General features: G+C 50.9%; 1 protein-coding gene across 1 annotated transcript in view; it reads right to left on the bottom strand.

Annotated features, from left to right (window-relative positions):
- Positions 1 to 6483: 6483 nt before the first annotated feature.
- LOC132477711 (protein-arginine deiminase type-2) overlaps positions 6484 to 22692 on the bottom strand; it is a 44038-nt gene continuing 27829 nt past the window's right edge. Inside the window, exons 7-16 of the mRNA XM_060080211.1 lie at positions 20143 to 20321; positions 17924 to 18027; positions 17045 to 17156; positions 16399 to 16506; positions 14172 to 14323; positions 12142 to 12286; positions 11285 to 11378; positions 9515 to 9600; positions 7372 to 7500; positions 6484 to 6717 (exon numbers count right to left, since the gene is read on the bottom strand). Of these exons, the coding sequence (XP_059936194.1) occupies positions 6484 to 6717; positions 7372 to 7500; positions 9515 to 9600; positions 11285 to 11378; positions 12142 to 12286; positions 14172 to 14323; positions 16399 to 16506; positions 17045 to 17156; positions 17924 to 18027; positions 20143 to 20321 (1343 nt within the window). The remainder of the gene's footprint in view (positions 6718 to 7371; positions 7501 to 9514; positions 9601 to 11284; positions 11379 to 12141; positions 12287 to 14171; positions 14324 to 16398; positions 16507 to 17044; positions 17157 to 17923; positions 18028 to 20142; positions 20322 to 22692) is intronic.

Here is a 22692-nt window from a genome sequence, read left to right on the forward strand (position 1 = left end):
CTCCCCACCACCCCGAGCCCCGCCAGGAGGACTCCTCAGAGGGACCACACAGGGCAAAGGGGGCTCCCCTCCGAGCCGTGGCCCGTGCCGCGGCTCACAGGTGGCAGTGAAGCTCAGAGAAGCTGGAGTCGGCTCCGAGGGGAGGGCCTGAGAGGAGTTCGGGGGACGGCACCGATGAGACTGCCAAACCGCAGACAGAAGGCTCTCAAAAACAATATGGCCCTCCCTGGGAGTTTGTAAGTTTCAGTTGTCCTGGTGTGGAAGCTCCCAATTTCAAAAAATGAAAAAAGTTAAAACGGGGACTGCCCTCCAAATTACAAAAATTCTTCCAGAGGCAACCCAGTAGTGCCCACAGCGGCCTCCGGAATGTGCGTTTCTCTATAAAATTTATTAGGCCTCGGGCTCCCGGCAGTTTAAGATTACGGCAGCCTGGGGAAGAGGGAAACCAAATACTTGTCGGTGCCCACTCGGCAAGCCCGGGGCGGCCGGAGCGCGCAGCCGCCTCCCACGCCGGGCGGGAGAAGGGCTGCGCGGACACGTGGAGCGCGGAGGCCGGCATGCCAGGGGTGAGGGCGGCAGGCGCGGGGCTGCCACGCTGCGCGGCGGGGCGGCGGGCGGAGGCGTGTGAACACGGGCGCGCGAGCGGCTCACCACTGCACCGACGGACGGGGACCGACGGACGCCTAGGTGCGGTGGCGGCGGGCAGGCCGGAAGCGTGCAAAAGTGACTGCCCCGCGGGTCCTCCGAGGAGGATTTGCTCTTTTTTTTCCTTTCTTTTCTTTTAAGGTTAAAAAATTTATTTATTAATTTAATTTATTTATTTTTGGCTGTGGTGGGTCTTCGTAGCTGCGCACGGGCTTCTCTAGTTGCGGCGCGTGGGCTTCGCATTGCAGTGGCTTCTCTTGTGGAGCACGGGCTCTAGGCGCACGGGCTTCAGTAGTTGTGGCTCGCAGGCTCAGTAGTTGTGGCACACGGGCTTAGTTGTTCCGCGGCATGTGGGATCCTCCTGGACCAGGGCTCGAACCTTGTCCCTTTCATTGGCAGGTGGATTCTTAACCACTGCGCCACCAGGGAAGTCCCTGGTGGATTTTAAAGCGTTTTGGGTTTTTTTTTTTTTTAATCCTTTTCTCTTTTTTTTTCTTCAGGCTGCTAGGCCCGAAAGCGGCGGAGGCTGCAGCGACCCGGGGCGGAGAGAGGACAGCCACTTATTACGTGACCTTCAGCAAGTTACTTAACCTCTCTGTGCCTTAGTTTCCTATTGTGTAAAATGGCGGGGGGGGGGGGGGAGTCATAGTCACCTCACAGGGAGGAGGAGAAAATGAACTAGTACCTGTAAGGAGCTATCAATTTTCAACTGGTGGTGGGAAGCCCAGCTGGGGGGAGAAAAAAGGTAAAAGAGAACTGTGAATTATTAGGAGGAAAAGATTATGCTAATCAGGATGGACAGACTTCAGCATAAATAAGATGCCAAGGGTTTCAGGCAGCTTAAAAAACTTATTCAAAAGTACATATGTAATTAAATTCTCACTGTGTAAAAATTTCAAGCAACCCAGATAAATTTTAAATCCCCTTGGTCACGCTTCTTTCCCCAGAGGTGATTACTATTGTCAGTTTCATAGGATTGCTCCCATACCTTTTTCTTTGCATATGTATACACATACATGTTTCTACAGAAATCCATGGCTTTGCTTGACTTTTTTTTTTTTTTTTTTAAATAAATTTATTTATTTATTTTTGGCTGTGTTGAGTCTTCGTTTCTGTGCGAGGGCTTTCTCCAGTTGCGGCGAGCGGGGGCCACTCCTCATCGCGGTGCGCGGGTCTCTCACTGTCACGGGCTCTCCTGTTGCGGAGCACAGGCTCCAGACGCACAGGCTCAGTAGTTGTGGCACATGGGCTTAGCTGCTCCGCGGCATGTGGGATCTTCCCAGACCAGGGCTCGAACCCGTGTCCCCTGCATTGGCAAGCAGACTCCGAACCACTGCGCCACCAGGGAAGCCCTTGACTTTTTTTTATACCAACATCAAGTGCTCTGTCTTGGAGCTCTTTCCATGTCAGTACACATAGATCTATTTCATCTTACATGCTACAAAATATATAAATGGGACGTATCATGGTTTGATCATTCCTCAGGTAGTTTCTTTTTTTAAATTTTATGTTATGTGTATTTTTAAAAAATATTTATTTACTTATTTAGTTGTGGCAGGCAGGCTCCTTAGTTGTGGCATGCGAACTCTTAGTTGCACATGCATGTGGGATCTAGTTCCCTGGCCAGGGATCAAACCTGGGCCCTCTGTATTGGGAGCACGGAGTGTAACCACTGTGCCACCAGGGAAGCCCCTTGCATTGTATTTCTATTGGAAGGTGCTTTTCTAGACGTCTCAGGGTGACTTTCAGCAATCCTGAGGTGAGTGAGTGGCCAAGATGTGAAAACACCAGCAGGATGGGTTTAACACACCAGCATCCCTTGGGGAGTCTCAGAAATAGGTGCATCAGGAAAACCCCATAGAAGATTGGCTTGGGCCACATTAGTTGGGTATAAAAGGGAAGAATGACCTCAGAGGGCTGGACCCACAGGCTAAGTCCAGGAATAAGAGAACTAGTGATTTTCATTTTTCAGTGGCCTTTGAAAATGGCTGCGTCAGAACATCTGTCCAGAAACCCAAGATGGGGCTGAGGGGTAAGAACCCCCCAGGCACATTCTAAAGTGCTTGGAAGTGGCTTCTAGGTGTAGCAACCAACTAGGTGGTTCTATTTTAGAGCCTCGGGGGTTTGTTCACAAAGACCCTGTTAGATCGTGGCTATGTTGTATGAATTTTATACCATGGGTCAAATCATAAATACCCACGTGCAACAATTCCATATTACGAGAACATGATATTACTCAGAGCGGTGGACACAGTCAGTGCTCTGACCAGATCCTTTTCTGGCCCATTCCCCAGCTCTTGTGACTCTACTGCTAAAAACTACAGCTGTGGAGAATTCCCTGGTGGTCCAGTGGTTAGGACTCTGCGCTATCACTAACGCCAAGGGCGCGGGTTCAATATTTGATCAGGGGACTAAGATTCTGCAAGCCATACGGTGTGGCAAAAACCAAACCAAAACAAAACTACAGCTGGATGATTGCCCATAGGCTACGGGTGCCCCCCTTGCCTGTTCAGAGATCCAAAGTCCCCATAGCTAATGACCGACTCGTGTAGGTACACGAAACTCGGCCTCCAGATGGAACAACTTAGCTGCCACTTATGCTCTAGAGCTCTCCTGTGACCAGGCTGAGGCTACATCTGAAATCACACTCTTGGCTTCTTCCCGTTCCTGGCCCTGCTCCCTCCACTCCCTTCCTGGTTTCTCCTGGAGGCTCTTCCTCAATAAGTCACTTGTTCCCAAATGCTCACCTCAGGGTCTGCTTTTGGGGAACCCCACCAGAAACACTGTCAGACTTTATAGTGGGTGTTGGTCTTGACCTTGGGTGGTGGCCATTTAATACACACCTACTGAATGCGTGTGGGATTCCAAACCCTTGAGAGACCCTTGCTGAGAGCCCTGACCCTGTGTGCAGAAGGGCAGGGGCTGGAGGACCAGGAGAGGGCCCGCGTATGGCCTGCCTCCTTCCAGGCCGCAGCCATGAAGCAACCATGAACATCACACCAACAGCCACAGGACTTCCCATCTGACCATTTATTTTCTTGCTGTTTACTCAAGTTCTTCCCCAAACATCTTTTGATCTCCAGCACAGCCTCTCGTCCAGAAAAGCTGAAACTGTGCCCCGCTTCTTACCATCTTCATGATACCCCCTGCTCTCTTATACAAAATGTTTCAAAATAAAGATTGAAACAGGAACTTAGCTGAGTTTTGCAACACAGAAGTGTATTCTAGGTCTACATTTATAGAAAGTGGTGGGTGGGGAAGAGTGATCAGTCCAGGGGGGACTGGGGGAGATGTCCGCGCCAAGGGTAGTCACACGAGTGGGCAAGCAAGATGCGAATGAGTGAGTCCTGGGGGCTCCAGAATCATCAGAAGTTACTGACTTACTGAAGGGGAGAGCCTTAGAAAAATCTAGAAACACACACTGTCTCCACCTGGGAAGCACTCACTTCCCTTTAAGGCAGACTAGAAAAAAAATGAAAGAAAGCCCCAAAACCCACATTAACCAAACACCCCCCCCCCCCCAAAGTCTTGTCTCCAGATAAACATCCACAAATAGGCACTTGGTGTCTTCAGCTCTGGGTTTGGAGAGATCTGGGGCTTTGGCCCCCAAAGGCAGGAGCCACTGTCCCCAAAGCGGGGGACAACAGCTTCTGAAGGCCCTGGGGTCTGATCTGTTAGGTGGTACTGGCCAAGCTGGATGGGAAGGAGGCCTGTTTAAAGAAGACCCAACCCCCTCATTTCACTGAGATAGTGACTTGCTGGAAGCTCTGTGTCCTGTGCATTTCCTGAATATAGCGAATTGGTATTTCTAAAGAGCACATCACTGAAAGGGCAAATGCTGGCCATTTAAGTGTGGGCATCTCAGGTTGGGAACTGACCGGCTCCATGAGGCAGGGGCCAGATGCAGTTTGCTACTAAGCACTGTGTCCTCGGGACCCACCACTGTGCCTGGCACTTAGGAGGCATACAATATATGTTTGTTGAATGAGTGAATAATCCAAGAAGAAAATCCCATTCTCCAAGAATACAAATTTACAACCTTTTCATTGGTTATATATCAGTTCCTCTCTAACCCTCAAAGTGGAATTATAATTCACTTATTCTCCTGAACCAGCTGGCCTTAAAGGAATTTGTTTTAGCTGAAACTGAGTCTTTTCAGTTGGAGCCAGAGAATGAATCTGATTAAGTCCAAATGAGAGGGTCTTCAGCAAATGCACTGAGAAACTTCAATGGGATAATTAATCCATCTCTAAGGCCAGCAGCTGGCCCAGAACTGGCTGTTCAGGCTGGAGGTTAGGACAGGGTCTTTATGTGTTGGATCTGAGGTCTGGAGAGGAGGGGCAGGTCTTTCTTTGTGTCCTGGGGGAAGGTCTGAGCCTGGCTGGTGGGGAAGAAGTCCTTGTCTAGCTGTCTGGAGAGACGGCATTGCAATAGGAAGTGGAGGCTGTGAGAGGAAGGAGGTCAGGAACTGGCCAGAGAATCAAGGACCCAGCAAGAGGAGATGGATATAGCTCACTCTGGGGCATCTTTATACAGTGAACTCTCAGGCCACAAGGATGCTGGTGTGGGGAGAAACCCCCAAGCATCTGGGAGAGCCTGGGTCCGTGAGAAAGAAGAAGCATAAGAATCTTGTAAACAGAGAAGGCTGCTCTGATAAAATCCACTTCCAGGGAAGGTTCTAAGCTCAATTACTGGACCCTCAGGGAGTCTGAGTCTAAGGAGGCTAGCCAATGGTGTCTACACTGCAGAGGGAAAGCCGAGAGGATTTAACAGAGGCTGTTAAGGAATGAATAATTGGGGGTGTCCAGGTGGCCAAGGGAGGTGAATTTCAAAAGATGAAGACAGTTCAAGGTACATCTGGGGTTCCAGAATCCCTTTCCATGCCATCTACCTTGACCCACAAGGCATGGCTACAGGGACAACTGGTCATCCCAGAACCTCCTTCCCTTCTCCCCTCATTCAATTTTGGACAAGAGACTAAAGACTCTTTGGGGAAGGGTTTGGGTAAAGTGGTTTTTGTTTTGTTCTGTTTTTCACGTCAGGGCTATACAGACACTGGCCAAATGTCCAGCTATTTCCAGGAAGGACAGCATGGAGGCTCAGGGGGTGACTTCGTGGACCCTGAGGCCCTTCTGAGGGAAGGCAAGGCACAGATAATCTCAAATCCCCTCCCACTGCCTGAAGGCCCCTCAATGGCGGCCTCCAGTCCACGTCAGGCAGGGGGATTCTCTGGGGGTGTGAAGGGTCTGGAGAACTCAAGGAAGGAGGGAGGTGCCCAGGCCCCTGTAGTGTGAACCCTTCTTCTAATACGAGTGCCTGACTCAGCTTTGATTGCTGAGCATCCACTTCAAACATGGCGATCTTGAGTAAACACGTTGCCAGCCACACAACTAGATGAAGAGCCAGGCCGCCTCCCCCCACTGAGACTCCTTTCTTCTAGAGATCTTGATTGCTTTTGATAACTGACCATTTGGGCCACCTGCCTTTTTCCTCTTTCCTCGCTTTAAATTCCCACTCTTATGCTTTAAATTCACCAATAAAGAGTGAGCCCTCGACATCCTAGGCCCTCACCCTCAACTCCCATAAAAGCAGAACCCCAGTTCCGTGGGTTCTCTCTCTCTCTCCCCATGACCTCACTGTGTGGCCCCAGATGTGCCAGGTAATTTCCAGGTCCTGTAAGTAAAAATAAAATGAAAAGTAATAAACGTTTCCCCCCAAGTTTCCTGATAGTTATTGCTGAAGGGCATTTTGCAATCATAATAAAAACCAGAAGGGTTGGTCCAGCCTCAACACTGGTTGTTGATGGGCTGTGACAGGCACACAACAGCCCCCTGCAGGTCAGGGTACCATGTGCCACCACTTGAAGGTGAAGGGCTTCCTGCGCACGTTGGTGCCGCAGTGCACCTCCCCCAGAAATTTGTGGTAGGCGGAGATGTCATCCACAAAGGTGCAGCAGAGGCCCAGGGGCTCCAGCAGGGAGCGCACATGTGTCTCCAGGCAGCACACCTCCTCAACCTGGGGCCCGAATGGCTTGGGGATGCCCAGGTCCTTGTTGAGCACAATCATGTTCACCTGCAACAGGGAGGCGGGGGGGGGCACAGCTCCGTTTAGTGAGCACCTACTACGCCCCGCCCTGTTCTAAGCTCACTGAACCCTCCCAACAACCCTATGAAGTAGGGATTGTGATTATCCCCATTTTACAATGATGAACTGAGGCTCAGGGGGGCTAAGCAACTCATACATGGCAGAGCTGAGTGGAAAACGAGGCAACCCACCCCTGTATTATGTGTATGTCCATGCATGTGCATGCGGCTATATATGTACGCATCAGCGTGTGCATTGCACGCATGCATGTGTGTACATGTGTGTATATATGTATCTATGTGTGTGTATGTGTGTTCTAACCTCCTTCTATCGCACAGAAGACTCTCCTCTATGATAACAAGAATCCCTCCTGTCTATAAAGGCCTTTTTAATTGACAAAACACTCTCCAATCTGTTAAAGGATCCCCCAGAACCCCAGGGGGCAGCCAGAATAAGGATATCACCCCAGAAGGGAATGAGGCCCAGAGAGGGCAAGTGCCTGGGGTAGGTGGGAGGCCACACAGCAACTCAGCCAGGACTGGGACCTGGGCCTCCTGATTGGACAGCCTCAGCCGAGGGGTCCCTCTGGATCTGGCTGCCCCTGACTGGCCTGGATGAGGTTTGGGGTCCAGAGCGCCTCACCATGTTTGGGAAGAAGGCTCTGGCCTGGCGGTTCTCGTCCATCTTGAAGAGGGCAGGCAGGTCGATGATGTCCTGCTCCGTCAGCCCCAGCTCCTTCTTGAGGATGTCGCGGTTCCAGTCCAGGCAGCGCTGGGCGACAGGGAAGAAGGGAGGGCAGGCGAGTGAAGGGACATCCCTGCCACTTTTGTCAACCTCACCCCTGCCTGCAGGGGACCCGGCACTCCAGGGAGAGTGTCAATCGCACCCCGGCACTCCAGCACGCGCCGACCTCTCTGGTGCCCCTCCCACCAGTAATGGTAGTAATAAAGAGAACGAGAGAGAAGATTACAGAAATAATACTAGAAAATCCCAGAAATAACACTAGTGAGGGCTCATTTACTGAGCACCACCTACTACAAGCCAGACCCTGTGCTAAGTGCTTGCTATGCAGTATCTCATTGAATCCTTAGGCTGTCCCGTGTGGTGAGAATAACAGTGACAATGATTTTGATTAATAATAATTAAAACTAATATGTACCAGAACCCTAAGTGTACTGTTCTAAGTGCTTTACATACATTACTTATTTAAGCCTCAACCTCATGAGGTAGACACTATTATTAGCCCCTTATTAGAGACTCTACCCAAAATGTAGAGTCCTTAGTGAGTTGCCCAAGGTTCAACTGCCAAAATGAGGGGCCATGATTTGACCTCAGATCTACCCGATGCCGAATAATGTCCACGGAGGGGAGTTACAATAAAGTCAACTTTCAAATAGCCAATGAGGCATTATGTGAACTTTGGGAAACTCTGCAGTTGCTTCTACAGCATCCACTCTACCCCTCCCCCTGAAATGTAGCAGCCAGTTATTGGGTTGGGTTGACTACACCCTCCCCTCTTGGTGACAGCTAATTAGTGGACCCTTGCCCCTGCCTCTTTGCTCCAGTGATTGGTTCAAGGATGGGCAATAAACCAGGATTAAGGGAATCAGTATATGGAATTCCCCTGGCTACAATAATTGGTTCAGGTTGGCACAATCAGAGTGAAATGCAAAGCTTTTGTTTGATTGTTGGGGGCACAGACCTCCCTCTTTGTGGGTGGTGTGCTACATGGATGTGAGACCTTGAACTGTTGCAGCTATACTCCTGTCACGAGGGCACCTGTAGAGCCCAAGAAGTGCAGAGAAATGGCGCTGGAGCCCTGATCAACCTGTGCCTGAAATCCATATCACTGCTGGACTTCCTACTCATATGAGTCAATTAAGCCATTTAAAAAAATCAGTTTGAGTTTTTAAATTTAAACTTGATACTCTAAATGTGCCCATGCAGGGCTTCCTCGATGGCACAGTGGTTGAGAATCTGCCTGCCAATGCAGGGGACATGGATTCGAGCCCTGGTCTGGGAAGATCCCCCATGCCACGGAGCAACTAAGCCCGTGCGCCACAACTACTGAGCCTAAGTGCCACAACTACTGAAGCCCGTGCACCTAGAGCCCATGCTCTGCAACAAGAGAAGCCACCGCAGTGAGAAGCCCACGCACCACAACGAAGAGTAGCCCCCGCTCGCCGCAACCAGAGAAAGCCCACATGCAGCAACAAAGACCCAAAGCAGCTAAATAAATAAATAAATATGCTCATGCAAATAAAGAGAGATCTAATTCAACTAAATATGACCCTTTTGACTGGTATCTACTTCTGGATACAATCTTTGAGATTTAGGGACTCAAAAGGTGGGATTCATCCATAGATAGAAAACTTCAGGGATCTCTGATCCCCTAAAACAAATAAAAATTCATGGCATGTGTTTACATATGAAATTTTCTGGAGAGCAGGTCTGTAGTTTTCATCATATTTTAATGAGTGTGGGTCTCCCCCAAATGCTGTGGGCTCTAGCCTTACAGAGTCTTCTTGGTTCTTTAGTACTGCCTGATACACCTTCCTTCCCAGGTCTCCTGTCTGCTTCTAGCCTCCACTGACCTGCTTTGTCACCCCATTCAGCCTCCAGTTTAGAGGCGTAAACCAGGAAGCCTAGACCGAATGCTTGTTGAGGCCCTTCCCTCTATCATGTGCCCTGAACCCTTGGCCATTCCCTACGGAAGCCCCGAGGCTGTAACAGGTGCCGTTGGTCATAGCCTTGTCCCTCCCACAGGCCCCTGCCCCGCCCTCACCTGGAAGTACTGGTTCTCCTGCACGAGGCTCTCATTGGACAGAATCTTGTTGATGGTGATTCGCTTGCTGCTCATCCCGCCCAAGCCTGTGGGGGTCAGAGGACAGGGGACAGTCTAGCTTTAGGTGTCCAGCCTGGGCGCTCCCCTTTGCCAAGGCCCCCAGCTTCTGGGCTAACTCTTAGGATGAGGGAGAGGGGCTGGGACAGGCTGGGGCACAGGAGGGCAACCCCAGGGGTAACTCCTTTCCCCAGGGTTGGCCATGTCACCTGGGCCAGGGAAGGGGTGGCAGCTGTCTTGCTCTCTCTCTGGCCAGAGGGTAGGGTGGCACAAGAAGCCTGCTTCTAAGGATGGGCAGCAGACCAGAGGGAGTGTGGCAGAAGCAGGATGCCAAGGGGTGTCACTCTTCCTGTTTTCCAGACCTGCCTCATGCTTGGCCCTTGTCCTGGTCTATGCCTGCATCTGCCTCCTATTCCATCATGATGGCCCACGTGGCTTCTGGCTTGATTAGTGATACCTAATGCTCATGGAGCGCCTGCTATGTGGCAGGTAGTCGTCTAGATATTTACATGGATTAACTCAATAATCCTCCCCACATTTCTATAAGGTAGCTTCCAGCATTAAGGATGAAGAAATAGAGGCACAGAGAAGTTACATGACTCGTCCAAGGTCTTACAGCTAGTGGCAGAGCCTGTAAGCAGACCAGGCAGTCTGATTCCAGATCCTAAGCTATTAACTCTTTTTTTCCCTGCCTGATGCTGGTCCACTGTGTTTCCTAGTCCTGTAGCTTGTTAGTGGCAAAGAGATTGGTGCTGTTGCACCCTGTACCTGAGCTGTCTCCACACCACCCCTTGGACCTATTTGTACAAAGATAATAGTTCCTATATCCTTATGGGTAGCTTTGAGGGCTTAATATAGAAAGAAGCCTCCAGAAAGTCAAGACTCATGCCTGCCAATATAAAACAAATTTCCTATCGGTGGGAATTAAAAAATGACAGTGGTCTTAAGTTGGTCTTGTCCATCCCAGGCACCAGTCACTATCAGGAACACTGCCTTTCGACATGGAGGGTGGTAATGTATGTAAGTATCGAGCAGCCTTAGGGGTGCAGACTTTTGGGAGCAGGTGGATTAGAGATGCCAACCTGAAAGGGGTCAAAAGGGAATGTAGGAAGAGCACATAAGGAATTGGCATGGCCTCTCTAACCTGGCTCACCGTCTGCGCCTGATCGGCTTTGTCTCTTTCCATGATTAATTTAAGAGCAAAGCTCATCCCAGTCTGTCTATCCCAGTTATGTGGATGTCTAAATTAAGCAGATGATTTCTCACTCCGGGACTGATGGTGATGATGTCTGACTGTACGTCAGGTCTGTCGACTTCCACTTTTCTTCCTACCCCTCAAGTGCATTATGTATATTCTTCTCTATCTCCCTTTCGAAAGCTCCTTGAACACAGATTGTGTGTCAATTTTGAGCTATTTAACTCTCCTTGGGGTCTGGTGCCATTTGAAGTATACACTAGGTCCCAAAGAAGCACTAGGCACTGTTGATGGTCATAAGGGGCAGCGGGCAGCTCGATGGTCCTGTTGGCCACAGCGAGGGTCACAGAGGCCAGGGCTGCCTCCCACCACGGGGACCTCACAGCCCCGGAGCGGGCCGGATGTCCAGGAAGTGGAGCTGGGTGTTCAGGGACAAGGCACTCATCTGCCCTGTCCTCCCAAGGGTCCCTCTGGGGGCTCAGCTCCCTGCTCCCTGCCAAGGCCCTGCGGGCACTCACCTTTGAACATGATGGCCTCCCCATGGCCCTCCTTCTGCTTCTCTCGGAAGAGCTTGTAGCAGGCCGAGGTGCTGGCCATGAGCATCCGGAATTTCTGTGAGAGACCATCCAGAGGGCCAGTGTCAGCAGAGAGGAGGTGGCCAAGAAACGTGAAGAAGCCCCCGCTCTCAGCACCCGGGGTCCCACCTGCATATTGTCTCAAGCCACTCTCTGCCAAGCAAAGGCCACCTGGCAGGGTTTTCTCTATTTTAGAGGAATATTTCTCACCCTTCCTGCTATAGAAATTCCTCCACCTTAGCAATGCCATCGAGTCAAAGCTCAGAGTCAAAGGTGACCTTGTACAGAGAGGAAGAGCTTCTCCAAGTGGCCAAGAGGCCAGGCCATTGGCACCTGATTTCCAGGATTTGAAGTTGCAGCTGTTTCTTTTCACTTCTTGGGAAATGAAAGAACCTCTTTCCAGAGCCCCAAGCCCATACCCCATTGCTCTCTAGAGCATTATGGCCAGTACAGTAGCCACCAGCCCTGTGGGATTATTGGACACTTGACTTGTGGCTGATCTGAGTTGAGATGTGCTAAGAGTAAAATACACACCAGATTCTGAACACTTAGTATAAAAAAAGAATGTAAAATCTCTCATGAATAATTTTTATAATGACTACATGCTAAGGTGCTAATATTTTGGATTTATTGGGTTAAACATTTACCTGCTACAGAAACAATGTACAAACCAGTTTTAGCCTACTTCCTTCTTCCTCTCTGTGGTAGGCTTCCTCTAGATACCCCTCTCTGTTGACAAGAGCTGGCAGTACAGGGGATCTGCACTATCCTATTCACTCCATCCTCAGGGGCCAGCTCACCTCTGTGCCTGGGATGGGGACGAATGTCATGAACTCATCTACATGGCCCACGGTCAGCCAGTCCGAGTAGAGCTCCACGGGTGCCTGCACCTGCTGGGCCTGCAGGAAGTCCCTCACCACCTTGGTCATCCTCCGACCACCAGACCTGGGGTGGGGTTGGGGAGGAGACAGTTCTTCAGAAGGTTGCCCACTGTGCCTGTCTCACCAGAGGGTCTGCAGGAGAAGTTCAGCCTCTAGAATCTAGCCTGGACCCAGAATAGCATTGGCGGAAAAGTCATGGGAAGGAGCCTGATTTGCAGGGACCCTAGCACAGGCAGAAAGGTGTTTGAGCCCAAGGGGAAAAAGGAGGAGTTAGCTGTAGCCATGGTCGGTGTGAAGAGCATAGAGCCCAGTCTTTGGCCGCTGATGGTGTCAGTAGGTGTAAGAAGCCAGCTTCTGTGCTCAGGGATCCCTCATGGACTGCTGGAGAGGGCTAGGACACAGGCATGATTCCAAAATCTTCCCTAGCCTATGTACCTCTTCGCTGTTAACTTCTCAACTTCAATCATTTCAAGTGACACCTCTTCCAGGAAGCCCTTCCTGACTTCCACACTCCCTGAGGTCTTCAATCTCCCCATTACCCTTAAAATATAACCCAAAAACCTCACAGTGGCCAACAAATGTCTCTGTGATCTGGCCCCTGCCTGTCCCTCCTACCTCATCTTCCTCCCTTCCTCCTTGTTCCGTTTGCTCTAGCCACACGCTAAACTTGTTACCAAGGTTTTGTCCTTTCTATTCCTTCTATCTGGGACGCTCCTTCCCTTTGATCTTCCCATGGCTGCTTCCTTCTCATCATCTGAGCCTCAATTCCAAAGTCACTTCCTCAAAACCACAAAAGCCAAAGTGCCCCTGCCCCATCACTCTTTATCATGTACCCTATTTTATCTTCTTCATTGCACCTATTAGCACTCAGAAGTATCTTATTTATTTGCTTGCTTCCATGTTTACTGTCTATACTGCCTCCACACCTAATGGAAAACTTCCCGAGAGCTGGGACTTTGTTTTGCTCACTGCTGTCTCCCCGCAGTCCAGAACAATAGCTGGCGCAGAGAAGACTCTCAATAGATATTTGTCTCTAAGAAGACTCCCTGTGAACTCCCCTAAGGGGGTTAGGGACCCCTCCTTGGGTTTCCCTGACCCTGTATCATTCTATCACTGTACACATCCTCTGTTTCATGTCTGTGATCTCCACCATCTCCTGGAAGGTGGGGCTGGGCTTCATGTTTGGAACTCCATGTCTGACATAGGGCTTAGTGCTTGGCTGGTGCCTGGGAAATACCTGCTGAATGGATGAATGACTGTTGAGTGGAGGGAGAAGGAGGGCAGGGTGAGCAAATGGTCACTATCTGTGTCAGTGGCCTCCCGCAGAAGGTAGAGGATCCCATGTGGCTTATAGGGACTTGGTGCCCAAATCCTGGCTGGTCCCACATGTGCAGGTTCCTGGCAGCCCTTTTGTGAAGTGAGGACCCACAGTACTCACTCTCTCCCCAGCAACCACTCTAAGGAAAAATCTGCCTTCTCATCGACTGGTGGGTGACCTGGGGAGGGAGTGAAGGTGTTGTTGATAGGCTAGGGAGCCAGGGACTCAGGCTTTGGGGCAGAGCCATGTCTTCTCATGTGTCTTTTGTGAATGGGCACCCCCGAGGATTTGTTGGTGTGCTCCCACTGATCCTCTTTCAGTACTCCTTCTCTGAACTCCTTCATCCCTTCCCCACTTTCTTTAAAATCTCATTATCTTCCCTCCCATTTGGGGAAGGGGGTTATTTATTTAGTTTTGTATTAGGTCCTAATTCATGCTAAGATGTAAAGGCTAACTTGGTTTTCTTTCCAGGAGTGTCTGTATCTTGTCAGAGAGTCATGGGAGAGGTTAATTCTCCCAGCCAATCACTCCGTGTATGAGCAACCCAGTCTGCTCCTAAAGGGAAACAATAACTCCCCTCACCACCCCCCTTCACCACCACTGCCCGCAGGCCCACCCTGGCTTCTCTTACAGAGGAAAGCTGCTCCCGATGAGGATCCGGCCCAGGGGGTATGTCTTGCCATTCACGGTCACTGGCGGACTGACCTCTAGGTTCCCAAAGGAATCAAGGCTGGTGACAGGCTCAAAGAGGGGCTCCCGGGTCACGTAGCCAAAATCTGGGCCCTGGGCAAGAGACACCCGTCATTAGTCTCTTGCAGCCAGGAGCCCTTAGCCCCAACCCAGCCACCCTCTGATGACCACTTTTCACTACCTTTGGTCTGGCTCTGTGGGCACTTAGCTTCTAGGGGGGTCACCCATGCTCTTCTTATTCCCACTGATGAGCAGGACCCTGGCATGGGGAGGCTGAGTTTGTGAGCATGTCAGTATGAGTGTGAGAATGAATGTGAATATACGAGTGTCTGTGTGTGTGTATACATCTGGGTCTCTGTGAGTGCCTCTATTTCTTAAACACGGAGACATATTGGTGATTTCTGGTTTGGTCCTCATTTTGTGCTATTGATATCCCCACTCATCTCTTAATGTGAGCAAGAAATGGACCTTTGCTGTTGTCAGCTATTGAGATATGGGGGCTGTTTGTTACTGCAGTCTTACCAAGTGAAAGCTGACCAATACATGCAGGAATGGCAGATATGTAACATATATACCATCCCAACCCATTCCCAACTAACCATATTTATTCACGGAGCCCAGATATAGCCTCAGAATCCTTCTTAGCACAGAGCTCCAAGAGACTGCAGTTACATGATATAACCCCAGTGACGCCCCCTGAATTTTTAGTTTCCATTCATGATTTTTTGGTAAAAAAGTAGGGATCTTGCTTGGGAGCTTGCACTGGGGCTGGAATTAAGCTTGTCTGACAAAAATCCTTGTTAATAAAAACCAAAGAATGAGAAGATGTGGCTTATCCTGGCCCAGCTTAGAGGCTCAAGGGACAGCTGTGCCCAGTAGGGTGAATGGCTGCAGCTTAGTGCTTTCTCGCCTATGAGGCCCAGATGGCAAGGTGAGACTCACCAGAGGCTGGGCAGCTGGGGCTTTACAGCCTCATATGGGCAGGCAGGCATGCAGCACAAAGCTGGGCTTGGCCCAGGCCTCCAGGAATAATTCAGTCCGGGGGCCTTGGTACTAGGCCAGCCTGGAACACTGAAGGCAGGTGGTGACCCGGGAAGAAGGAGTAAGAGAAGGATCTGAGAGGCCTTGGTTCTCCTGCCTGCTGGCTGGTTTGACTACCCCTCATGTTGGAGGAAGTGGACAGCCCTCACCGAGGACAGTGTCCAGGGCTGTGGAATGAGAACCAGAACAGCAGCTAATAATAGTCATTGTATCAGGAGCAGCACGGATGCCTTATATAATGCTTTCAATCTTCACAATAAGCCTGTGAGATGGATACTGTTTCTATCCCCATTTTACAGATGAGCAAACTGAGGCTTGAGGAGGCTAAGGTGCTTTCCCAAGGTCACATTGCTGCTAAGGGGTGGAACTGGGACTCAAGGCCAGATCTGTCTGGCATTCCAGAGCTTTGTGCTCACACCACTGGCTCTGCCATCTCCCTGTGATGAAGGGACTAGGTTAGTGAATGTTCTCAAGAAGCAGGTGTGGACCTGGCAAAGGGTTGCCTCTGAGCAGCCCTGATGTCTCACGGGAGGCTGCCCTGTGTGTGACCTTGGCAAAGCCACCTGATCTACCCAGTCTGTTTCGTGTTCTGTTCAAGCCTCCCCCTGCCTGTCCAGGGTGGAAGGTGAGGACAAAGACGACTGATTTTGGTTCTGTCCTCATTCAGTTGGTTGTTGAGGGCATAAAAGGAGAGTGGTAATGACCTCTAGAATCGAGGGTGGGGGTCAGATTGCTTTTTTAAAAACTCATGAACTGAAAAAAATCACAGATTTAATGAGCTTTGAAGTTGGAACCATGCTTTTCGACAATTGCTTAAGTATAATTTTCCTCTTTGAAATTTCAAAGGTGGGGCAGTGTCAGGAGTCAGGCCTATGTCTCCCATAGCTCTCATTTCCCATGAGAGAACTCTCCATGTTTTGGAAAAGCATCAGTTATCAGAGCAGGAAAGGATGTTAGAGATTACTATCCCAACGGACCCATTTTGCAGATGAGAAGATGGAGGCAACAGACTAATTTGCAGTAAACTGATTTGCCAGGGGTGCCCAAGGCCTCCCGACCACTCTGTCCTGTAAGAGTCCCAGGATTGTGCCCTCCCCCATCCCCCAAGGTGGTCCTCAGCATCTCACCAGGAGCTGCTTCACTGGGAAATCCTTCAGGTTTCCATCTCTGGGGGAGTCCAGAACCACAGGGAAGCCTTTGTGGGGGGCCTCGATGTAGCCAAACTCGATTTCATCCTGTGGGGACACCGGGAAGAACTATCAGATGAGCCCAGGGGGCCACCAGTGAATACTAGCCAGCCTCCCCAATCCTCCTCCCAAGCACATGATGGCAGTGGTTTCTTACATATCCCTCCTTAGATAGTCTCTGCACATCCCCAGCATGTTTGTACTCATACTGACACCATTTTAAAAGACATAACTGGTAACATCTGTATACATTTTCCTGCAAGTAATACCTTAACTGGAAGTGCATTCTTTATTTATAGATTGGCTTCTTTTTAGCTAATGTATAGTACTCCACAGAAAGGCTGTCCAATCATATGGTCACCCCCTTGCCCCGTGGATGAACATTTGGGTTGTTTTACAGTCTTCCGCTACCCTAAGAAGCTGCAGTGAATTACCTTGTACATTTCTGTCCCTGTGTACATGTGCAGGTGTGATCTGAGGGCAGAATTCGCATACGTGGAGCAGCTGGGCGCCAGGGCATTGACATTAAGCTGCCTCTTCTTGCCTGAGCCCTGGACCACATCCTTCCCGGCTTGGGGTTCCTTACCTGGATCCAGCGATCTCCCCGGTTCATGTACTGGAAGCAGACCTTCAGTTCACAGTTGGTTTTCTCAACCAGGTTCTTCACCTCTTTCAGGAACAGGTAATTGTCCTTCATGCTGAGAAGTGTGGGAAGAGGGGGAGGCCAAGAGGGAGGGTGAGGAGGGATGAGGGCCAGCCCACTGAGGTGGCAACAGCAGTTGGCATCTCTGGGCTGCGCTGGGCAGATGAGGCCACATCTGTGTTCAAAGGCACCTTTGCAAAGGCCACTGGAGTCAAGGGCCAAGCAAACTCATCCCCTCATGCAGTGTTTACCAAAGTCATGAACAAACAAAATGAGGAAGGGAATTCTCACCCTTACCTGCCCCAAAGCCTTACATCTCTGACTCCCCAGATTTCCAAGGAAGAGCTATGCCTAGCATGGAGGCAGGGGATGGGTCCAGGACAGCAGGGGTGTGTGGCCAGTATCACCTGCAGGCACTTCTTTCCCCTGCTTCTCATCTCACTGTAGCTGTCTAGCGCATAATAGATGCTCAGTTAAAGAATTGCTGGATGAATAAGATGAGTTGAATATCCATTGTAGAGAAAGGTTCCTGACTACATGGTATGGGCCAAGAAGATATGGGAAAGAAATGCTAGTTATTATTTTTTAGAGCACAAAAACTCTGTGCCAGGACCTTGGATGAATACTTCACCTGCTTCATCTCACTTAATCACCACAGTGACTCTGTGATGTGAGCGTCTCAGAGAAACAGAGGCACAGAGAGGCCAAGTGAGTTGTTCAAGGTCACACAGCTGGTAAGTAACAGAGCATGATCTGAACTCAGGTCTGTCTGCCCCTGAAGCCCCAGCTTTAGCCACTCTCTGTGCAGTGCCTACTGCTTACCAGCACACAAACACCGACAAGGGAGGCAGGATGTTGGGGGTCATGATCCACGGAGCAATCCGGAATGTCACGGTGTCCGTGAAGATGGGTGTCAGGGGGATCTCCTGGGCGTGGGAGAGGAGAGGAGGGGATCAAAAAGTCTTGTCAGGGTGCTTTTCACTCCTGCTTAACAAAGTGGGTGAAACCGACAACAGTAGTGCCTAAGGGAGCACTTAAGGTGCGCCAGGTCCTATTTTTACATGTGAGATTTCATTTCTGCCCTACAATAACCCCAGAGGGTAGATAGTATTATAATCCTTGTTTTAGAGATGGGGAAACCAAGTCACATAGCTGTCCAAGGTCACATGGTTAGTAAGTCGTAGAGCCTGTACATAAGCCCAGGCAGTCTGGCTGCCAAGCCCATACTCTCAACCACGGTCTGATCTCGCTGCATCAAAGTTCTCTTCCTGAAATCGGCTCACACGATGGCTGAGCCAGCCCCGGCCTTCCTCTGGTTTTGCTCTGGGCACCTTGCCCTTTTCTATGTGTGAGTGTTATCATGTTATTGGGGGAAATTTTGATATGTCCACATTGTTCTTTAAGGAAAGTTTCGGGAAGCTTGCCTGCAACTTGAAGGAAGATGAGATAGGATTCCTTTGCATGGCTGGCTTTGGAAAGCTACAGGAAACTGGCCCCTGTCCTTGGTGGGGAGGATGGAGGTGGCCTTTCCTGCATGGGTCTGCCTTTTTTTAAAATTTATTTATTTATTTATTTATTTATGGCCACACTGTATGGCAAGCGGGATCTCAGTTCCCTGACCAGGGATCGAACCTGTGCCCCCTGCAGTGGAAGCGCAGAGTCTTAACCACTGGACCTCCAGGGAAGTCCCCCGGGGTCTGCCTTTTGAGTGTCCGCTGGAGGGGGCCAATCTGAGAGACCCTGATGGCCAGGTTGCTCCAGGCACTGGGGGAGCAGGAGAAGCCCTCTCCCCATCCCCTCCTGTTAGCTCTGCTTTTCATGTCTTTCCCTTTTCCCAGCGACTTGAGGCTGCTTTGTGAATGAGATCTCACAAGCTTGTATGCTCACAGCCACCCTGGGAAGCAGCAGTATTTGTCATTTCTGTTTTCCAGGTGGGGCAACTAAGGCACAGGGAGTAAATTCACTTGCCCAATGTCTCATGGGCTCAAACCTGGGCCGCCTGACTCCAGAGCCTCTTCTCATAAATCTAAGCGAGACCTAGCTTCACCTTCGGCAGAGCCCACGGCCTCCTGCCTCAAAGCGGTCCGGGGATGAAACTGGGGAGCAAACCCTGTGTCTGAGAGGGCAGCCAGATCCCTCCCTATATCTGAACAAAGCTGGGTGGGCCTGAGGGGTAGGGGTCTGGGGCTGCAGTTTTTTTTTTTAATATTTATTTATTTGGTTGCGCCAGGTCCTAGTTGCGTCAGGCAGGCTCCTTAGTTGCAGCACGTGGGTTCCTTAGTTGTGGCTCACCTGCTCCTTAGCTGTGGCATGCAAACTCTTAGTTGTGGCATGCATGTGGGATCCAGTTCCCTGACCAGGGATCCAACCCGGGCCCCCTGCATTGGGAGCACGGAATCTTATCCACTGCGTCACCAGGGAAGTCCCTGGGGCTGCAGTTTTTGATGAGAGGTCCTTGTGGGCAGGACACATCCTAGGCTGGGGGGTGGGGGGCTTCTCCTCGGGAGGGGAAGGTGCTCTCCTTCTCGTCCAGTTTCCCAAAACCAAGAGCAAAGGTGGGTGACATGTCTGGCCACAGGGAGGGGACATGGCCTGCGACTGGGATTTGGGGTTCGGCCTGTGGTCAGAGTTGGTAGAACCCACAGCTAGGGTGTGGGACCAGGTAGGGAGGGAAGAACAGAGCACACGTGTGTGGCCTACTTTGCTTCTTGCGCTAACCATTGGCACTCTGTGCCTCAGAACTAGGCCCGCTCTCTGCAGGGAGGAGGACAGACCAGGGACAGGCATGAGGTAAGAAAAAATCACCTGGAGAGAATCCGGTGGAGTAGGTACAGTAAGGAGGACCCCCAGAGCATAGCTCAGAGGACGCTGGCAGACACATGTGGATGGTGGGGCATCCAGGCCTCCAAGCCTGGACCCTCTCCCCTTGGAGCTTTGAGGGTAGTAGAGCATACTGGGGACCCCCCTGGGAGTGGCCCTCTAGAAGGAGCCCCACCTGGTCCGCAGGGCAGCCCCTCCTGGTAGAGGCCCAGAGCCCTCACCTCGGCCATATACTCCAGCAGGCTGACGTGGATGGAGACCAGGCCCGAGAAGCCCTCGTCGGGAAAACGTAGGCCTTCCACGAAGAACAGCAGCTCAGCAGAGCCGCCCGTGTACTTGACCACGTGGTAGAGCTTCCGGCGGCCCAGGATGTGGATATAACGCTGGCCGAAAAACGGGTCTGGAGGGAGAAGGACCAAGGTCAGGCCCCACCCACAACCGTCCGTGGGGCGGGGTCACTGATGGGGGACGCGATGGCATAGTAACCTGTCCTCTAGACACAGAGAGAAAAGCACAAGCAGAAAACGCCACCAGAAGGGCCGTGACCTGGTCATCTTCCCAGCACTGTAGGGCCCTAGCCATGTGGCACTCAACCAGACACCCTTTCTGGCTTCTGGCTTCCGTGCCTATAAAGTGAGCTAACTCTCCCAGGAAGGGGACATGAAATGATAGCAGCTGAGGACCGGGCAGCCAGTGGTGTCAAGGAAGGGAATTATTGTGCCCATTTTACAGAGGAGGAAACAGTCCCAGAAATAAGAAATGGCTTGTCCGGAATCACATAGCCAGTAAGTGGCTGAGCTGGGACTCAAATCCCTGTCCAGTTCTGAACCCCGACCTCTCCTCTCCTTTATATAAATAAAACACCAAAGTGCCCATTTGTGCCCCCAATTCTCCTCCATATAATGCAAGCCACATTGGCGTGTGGGTCTCTGGCTGCACGTTTTTGTGGCTGGTTTCTCCCACGCTCCTGCCCCACTGAAACCACCCAGCTCTTCACAGCGCTGTTCCCTCTGCTTGGAAGAGTTATCTCCCTCCTTCTTTCAGGCCTTGATTTGTGTCACTTCTGGGAATCATAGCCAGATCCCCCAGAGACCAAGCCAGGGGCTCTGTCTGGAGTTTCCACAGCCCCCACCCTACCCCATCACAGCCTTTAAATGGACATGATCTCAGTGTTTAGTTGTTGGCTCTGAGAGACCGTCACCTGCATGGGGGCTGAGACAGGTCCGGTCCAGGGCAGGTTGTATTTAATAAACATCTACTGAATGAACCAATGGCTCCCACACCACTCCCCATGGGAGAATTTTCAGGCCTATTTAGAGGCACATGTATTGAATTACTACTCCATGACCACATGGACAAGGATCTCTGGGGGACACAGAGATGGGCAAGATGCAGCCCCTCTGTCTAGGAGCAGTGCTCAGCTGATGATAAGATGGCACAGATGTGGGAAGCATCATAGTAGAGCTACGGGGTGAGAGAGCCCGTGGGGTTACTGGGGTAAGGAGGGCAGGGGAAGGGAGGCGGGGTGGGAGGCGTTTGAGCAGAGAAAGGCAGCCTTTGAGATGCCCCTGGGGGCGGCAGAGGTGGGGTGCAGTGAGGAGAGGAGATACTTGCATTGCCCAAGGCATGGAGGTAGGACCCTATGCAGTTCCAGAAGGAGTTTCTTTATGCCCTGCAGAGCTGGAAGGGCAGAATCAGGCTCAGCTTAGTACTTTTGTCCACAACAATGGGTATGATTATTGACCAGTCACCTGAGGGCTAGAGCATGTAACTAGAACAGTCCTGGCATGAATAGGGTGGTTGATTAAAACTTGCAAAATGAACGGAGGAACCAGCAAAGCCCAGGCTCAGGATGGTTGCTCACTAGGACAATGTGCTCAACTAGACCCTGGTTATACATCTCATTAAGGGTGGGTTACCTTAGTGGTTATGACTTCCAGAGTCAGAGAGATGCGGGTTCAAGCACCTCTCTGGCTTACAAGCTGCAAAACCTCAGGGAATTCACTTAACCTCCCTGAGCCTCAGTTTCCTCATCTGTTAAATGGGGGATAATAACACTTATGCCACAGGGTCCTTGCAAGGTAAAATGACAGCATCAGGAATTGAGGTAAGCTCGGTAACCAACGGTAACCATCGGTAACACAGCTGGGACTTGCTGGTATTACTACTATGAGAGCCCATGCATGTGTCAGCACACCGCTTACTGCAAAATTCATGACCTTTTCATTGAACGGCTTAGGAACAGAAGGCAAAGAAAAATACCTCACCTCACCTTCCCTTAGGTGGGCCCAAGAAATGAGGCATATAGACTCAGACACTGGGTGTCCCAAGGAACAGCTCAAGACAGAAGGTGAAGTCCTTCTCACTCAGAAAAGACAACATATGCCTTGTGTCCCAATCACTAAGTAGATCCAGATGGCTCTGCATAATTAAAAACTTCTCCCCCAGGCACCCAGGCCCTCCAACGTCCGCCTGTGCCAGGCTGCACTTGAACTGGTCCTAGGAAAGAGATCCTCAGGCCTGGAAGCTGACTTGTCTTGGCAGAAAACTCCAAAACTTTCCCAGGGCTCTGGGCAGCTAGGTGGTGTGTGTGTGTGTGTGCGTGCCTGTGTGTGTGCGTGTGTGTGCGCGCGCGCGCGTGCGCACGCGCGCTCCACCTGGGCCTGGAGAGTGGGGGTCTGGCAGGGGAGCTGGGCCAGATGGAAGGATGCGTTCTTGCCCATCTGCATGCAGTTTTTTACCCCTCTATGGCCTGCAATTTACATGCGCCT

The sequence above is a fragment of the Mesoplodon densirostris genome, chromosome 2, assembly GCF_025265405.1.
Source record: "Mesoplodon densirostris isolate mMesDen1 chromosome 2, mMesDen1 primary haplotype, whole genome shotgun sequence".
NCBI classification, from domain to species: domain Eukaryota; kingdom Metazoa; phylum Chordata; class Mammalia; order Artiodactyla; family Ziphiidae; genus Mesoplodon; species Mesoplodon densirostris.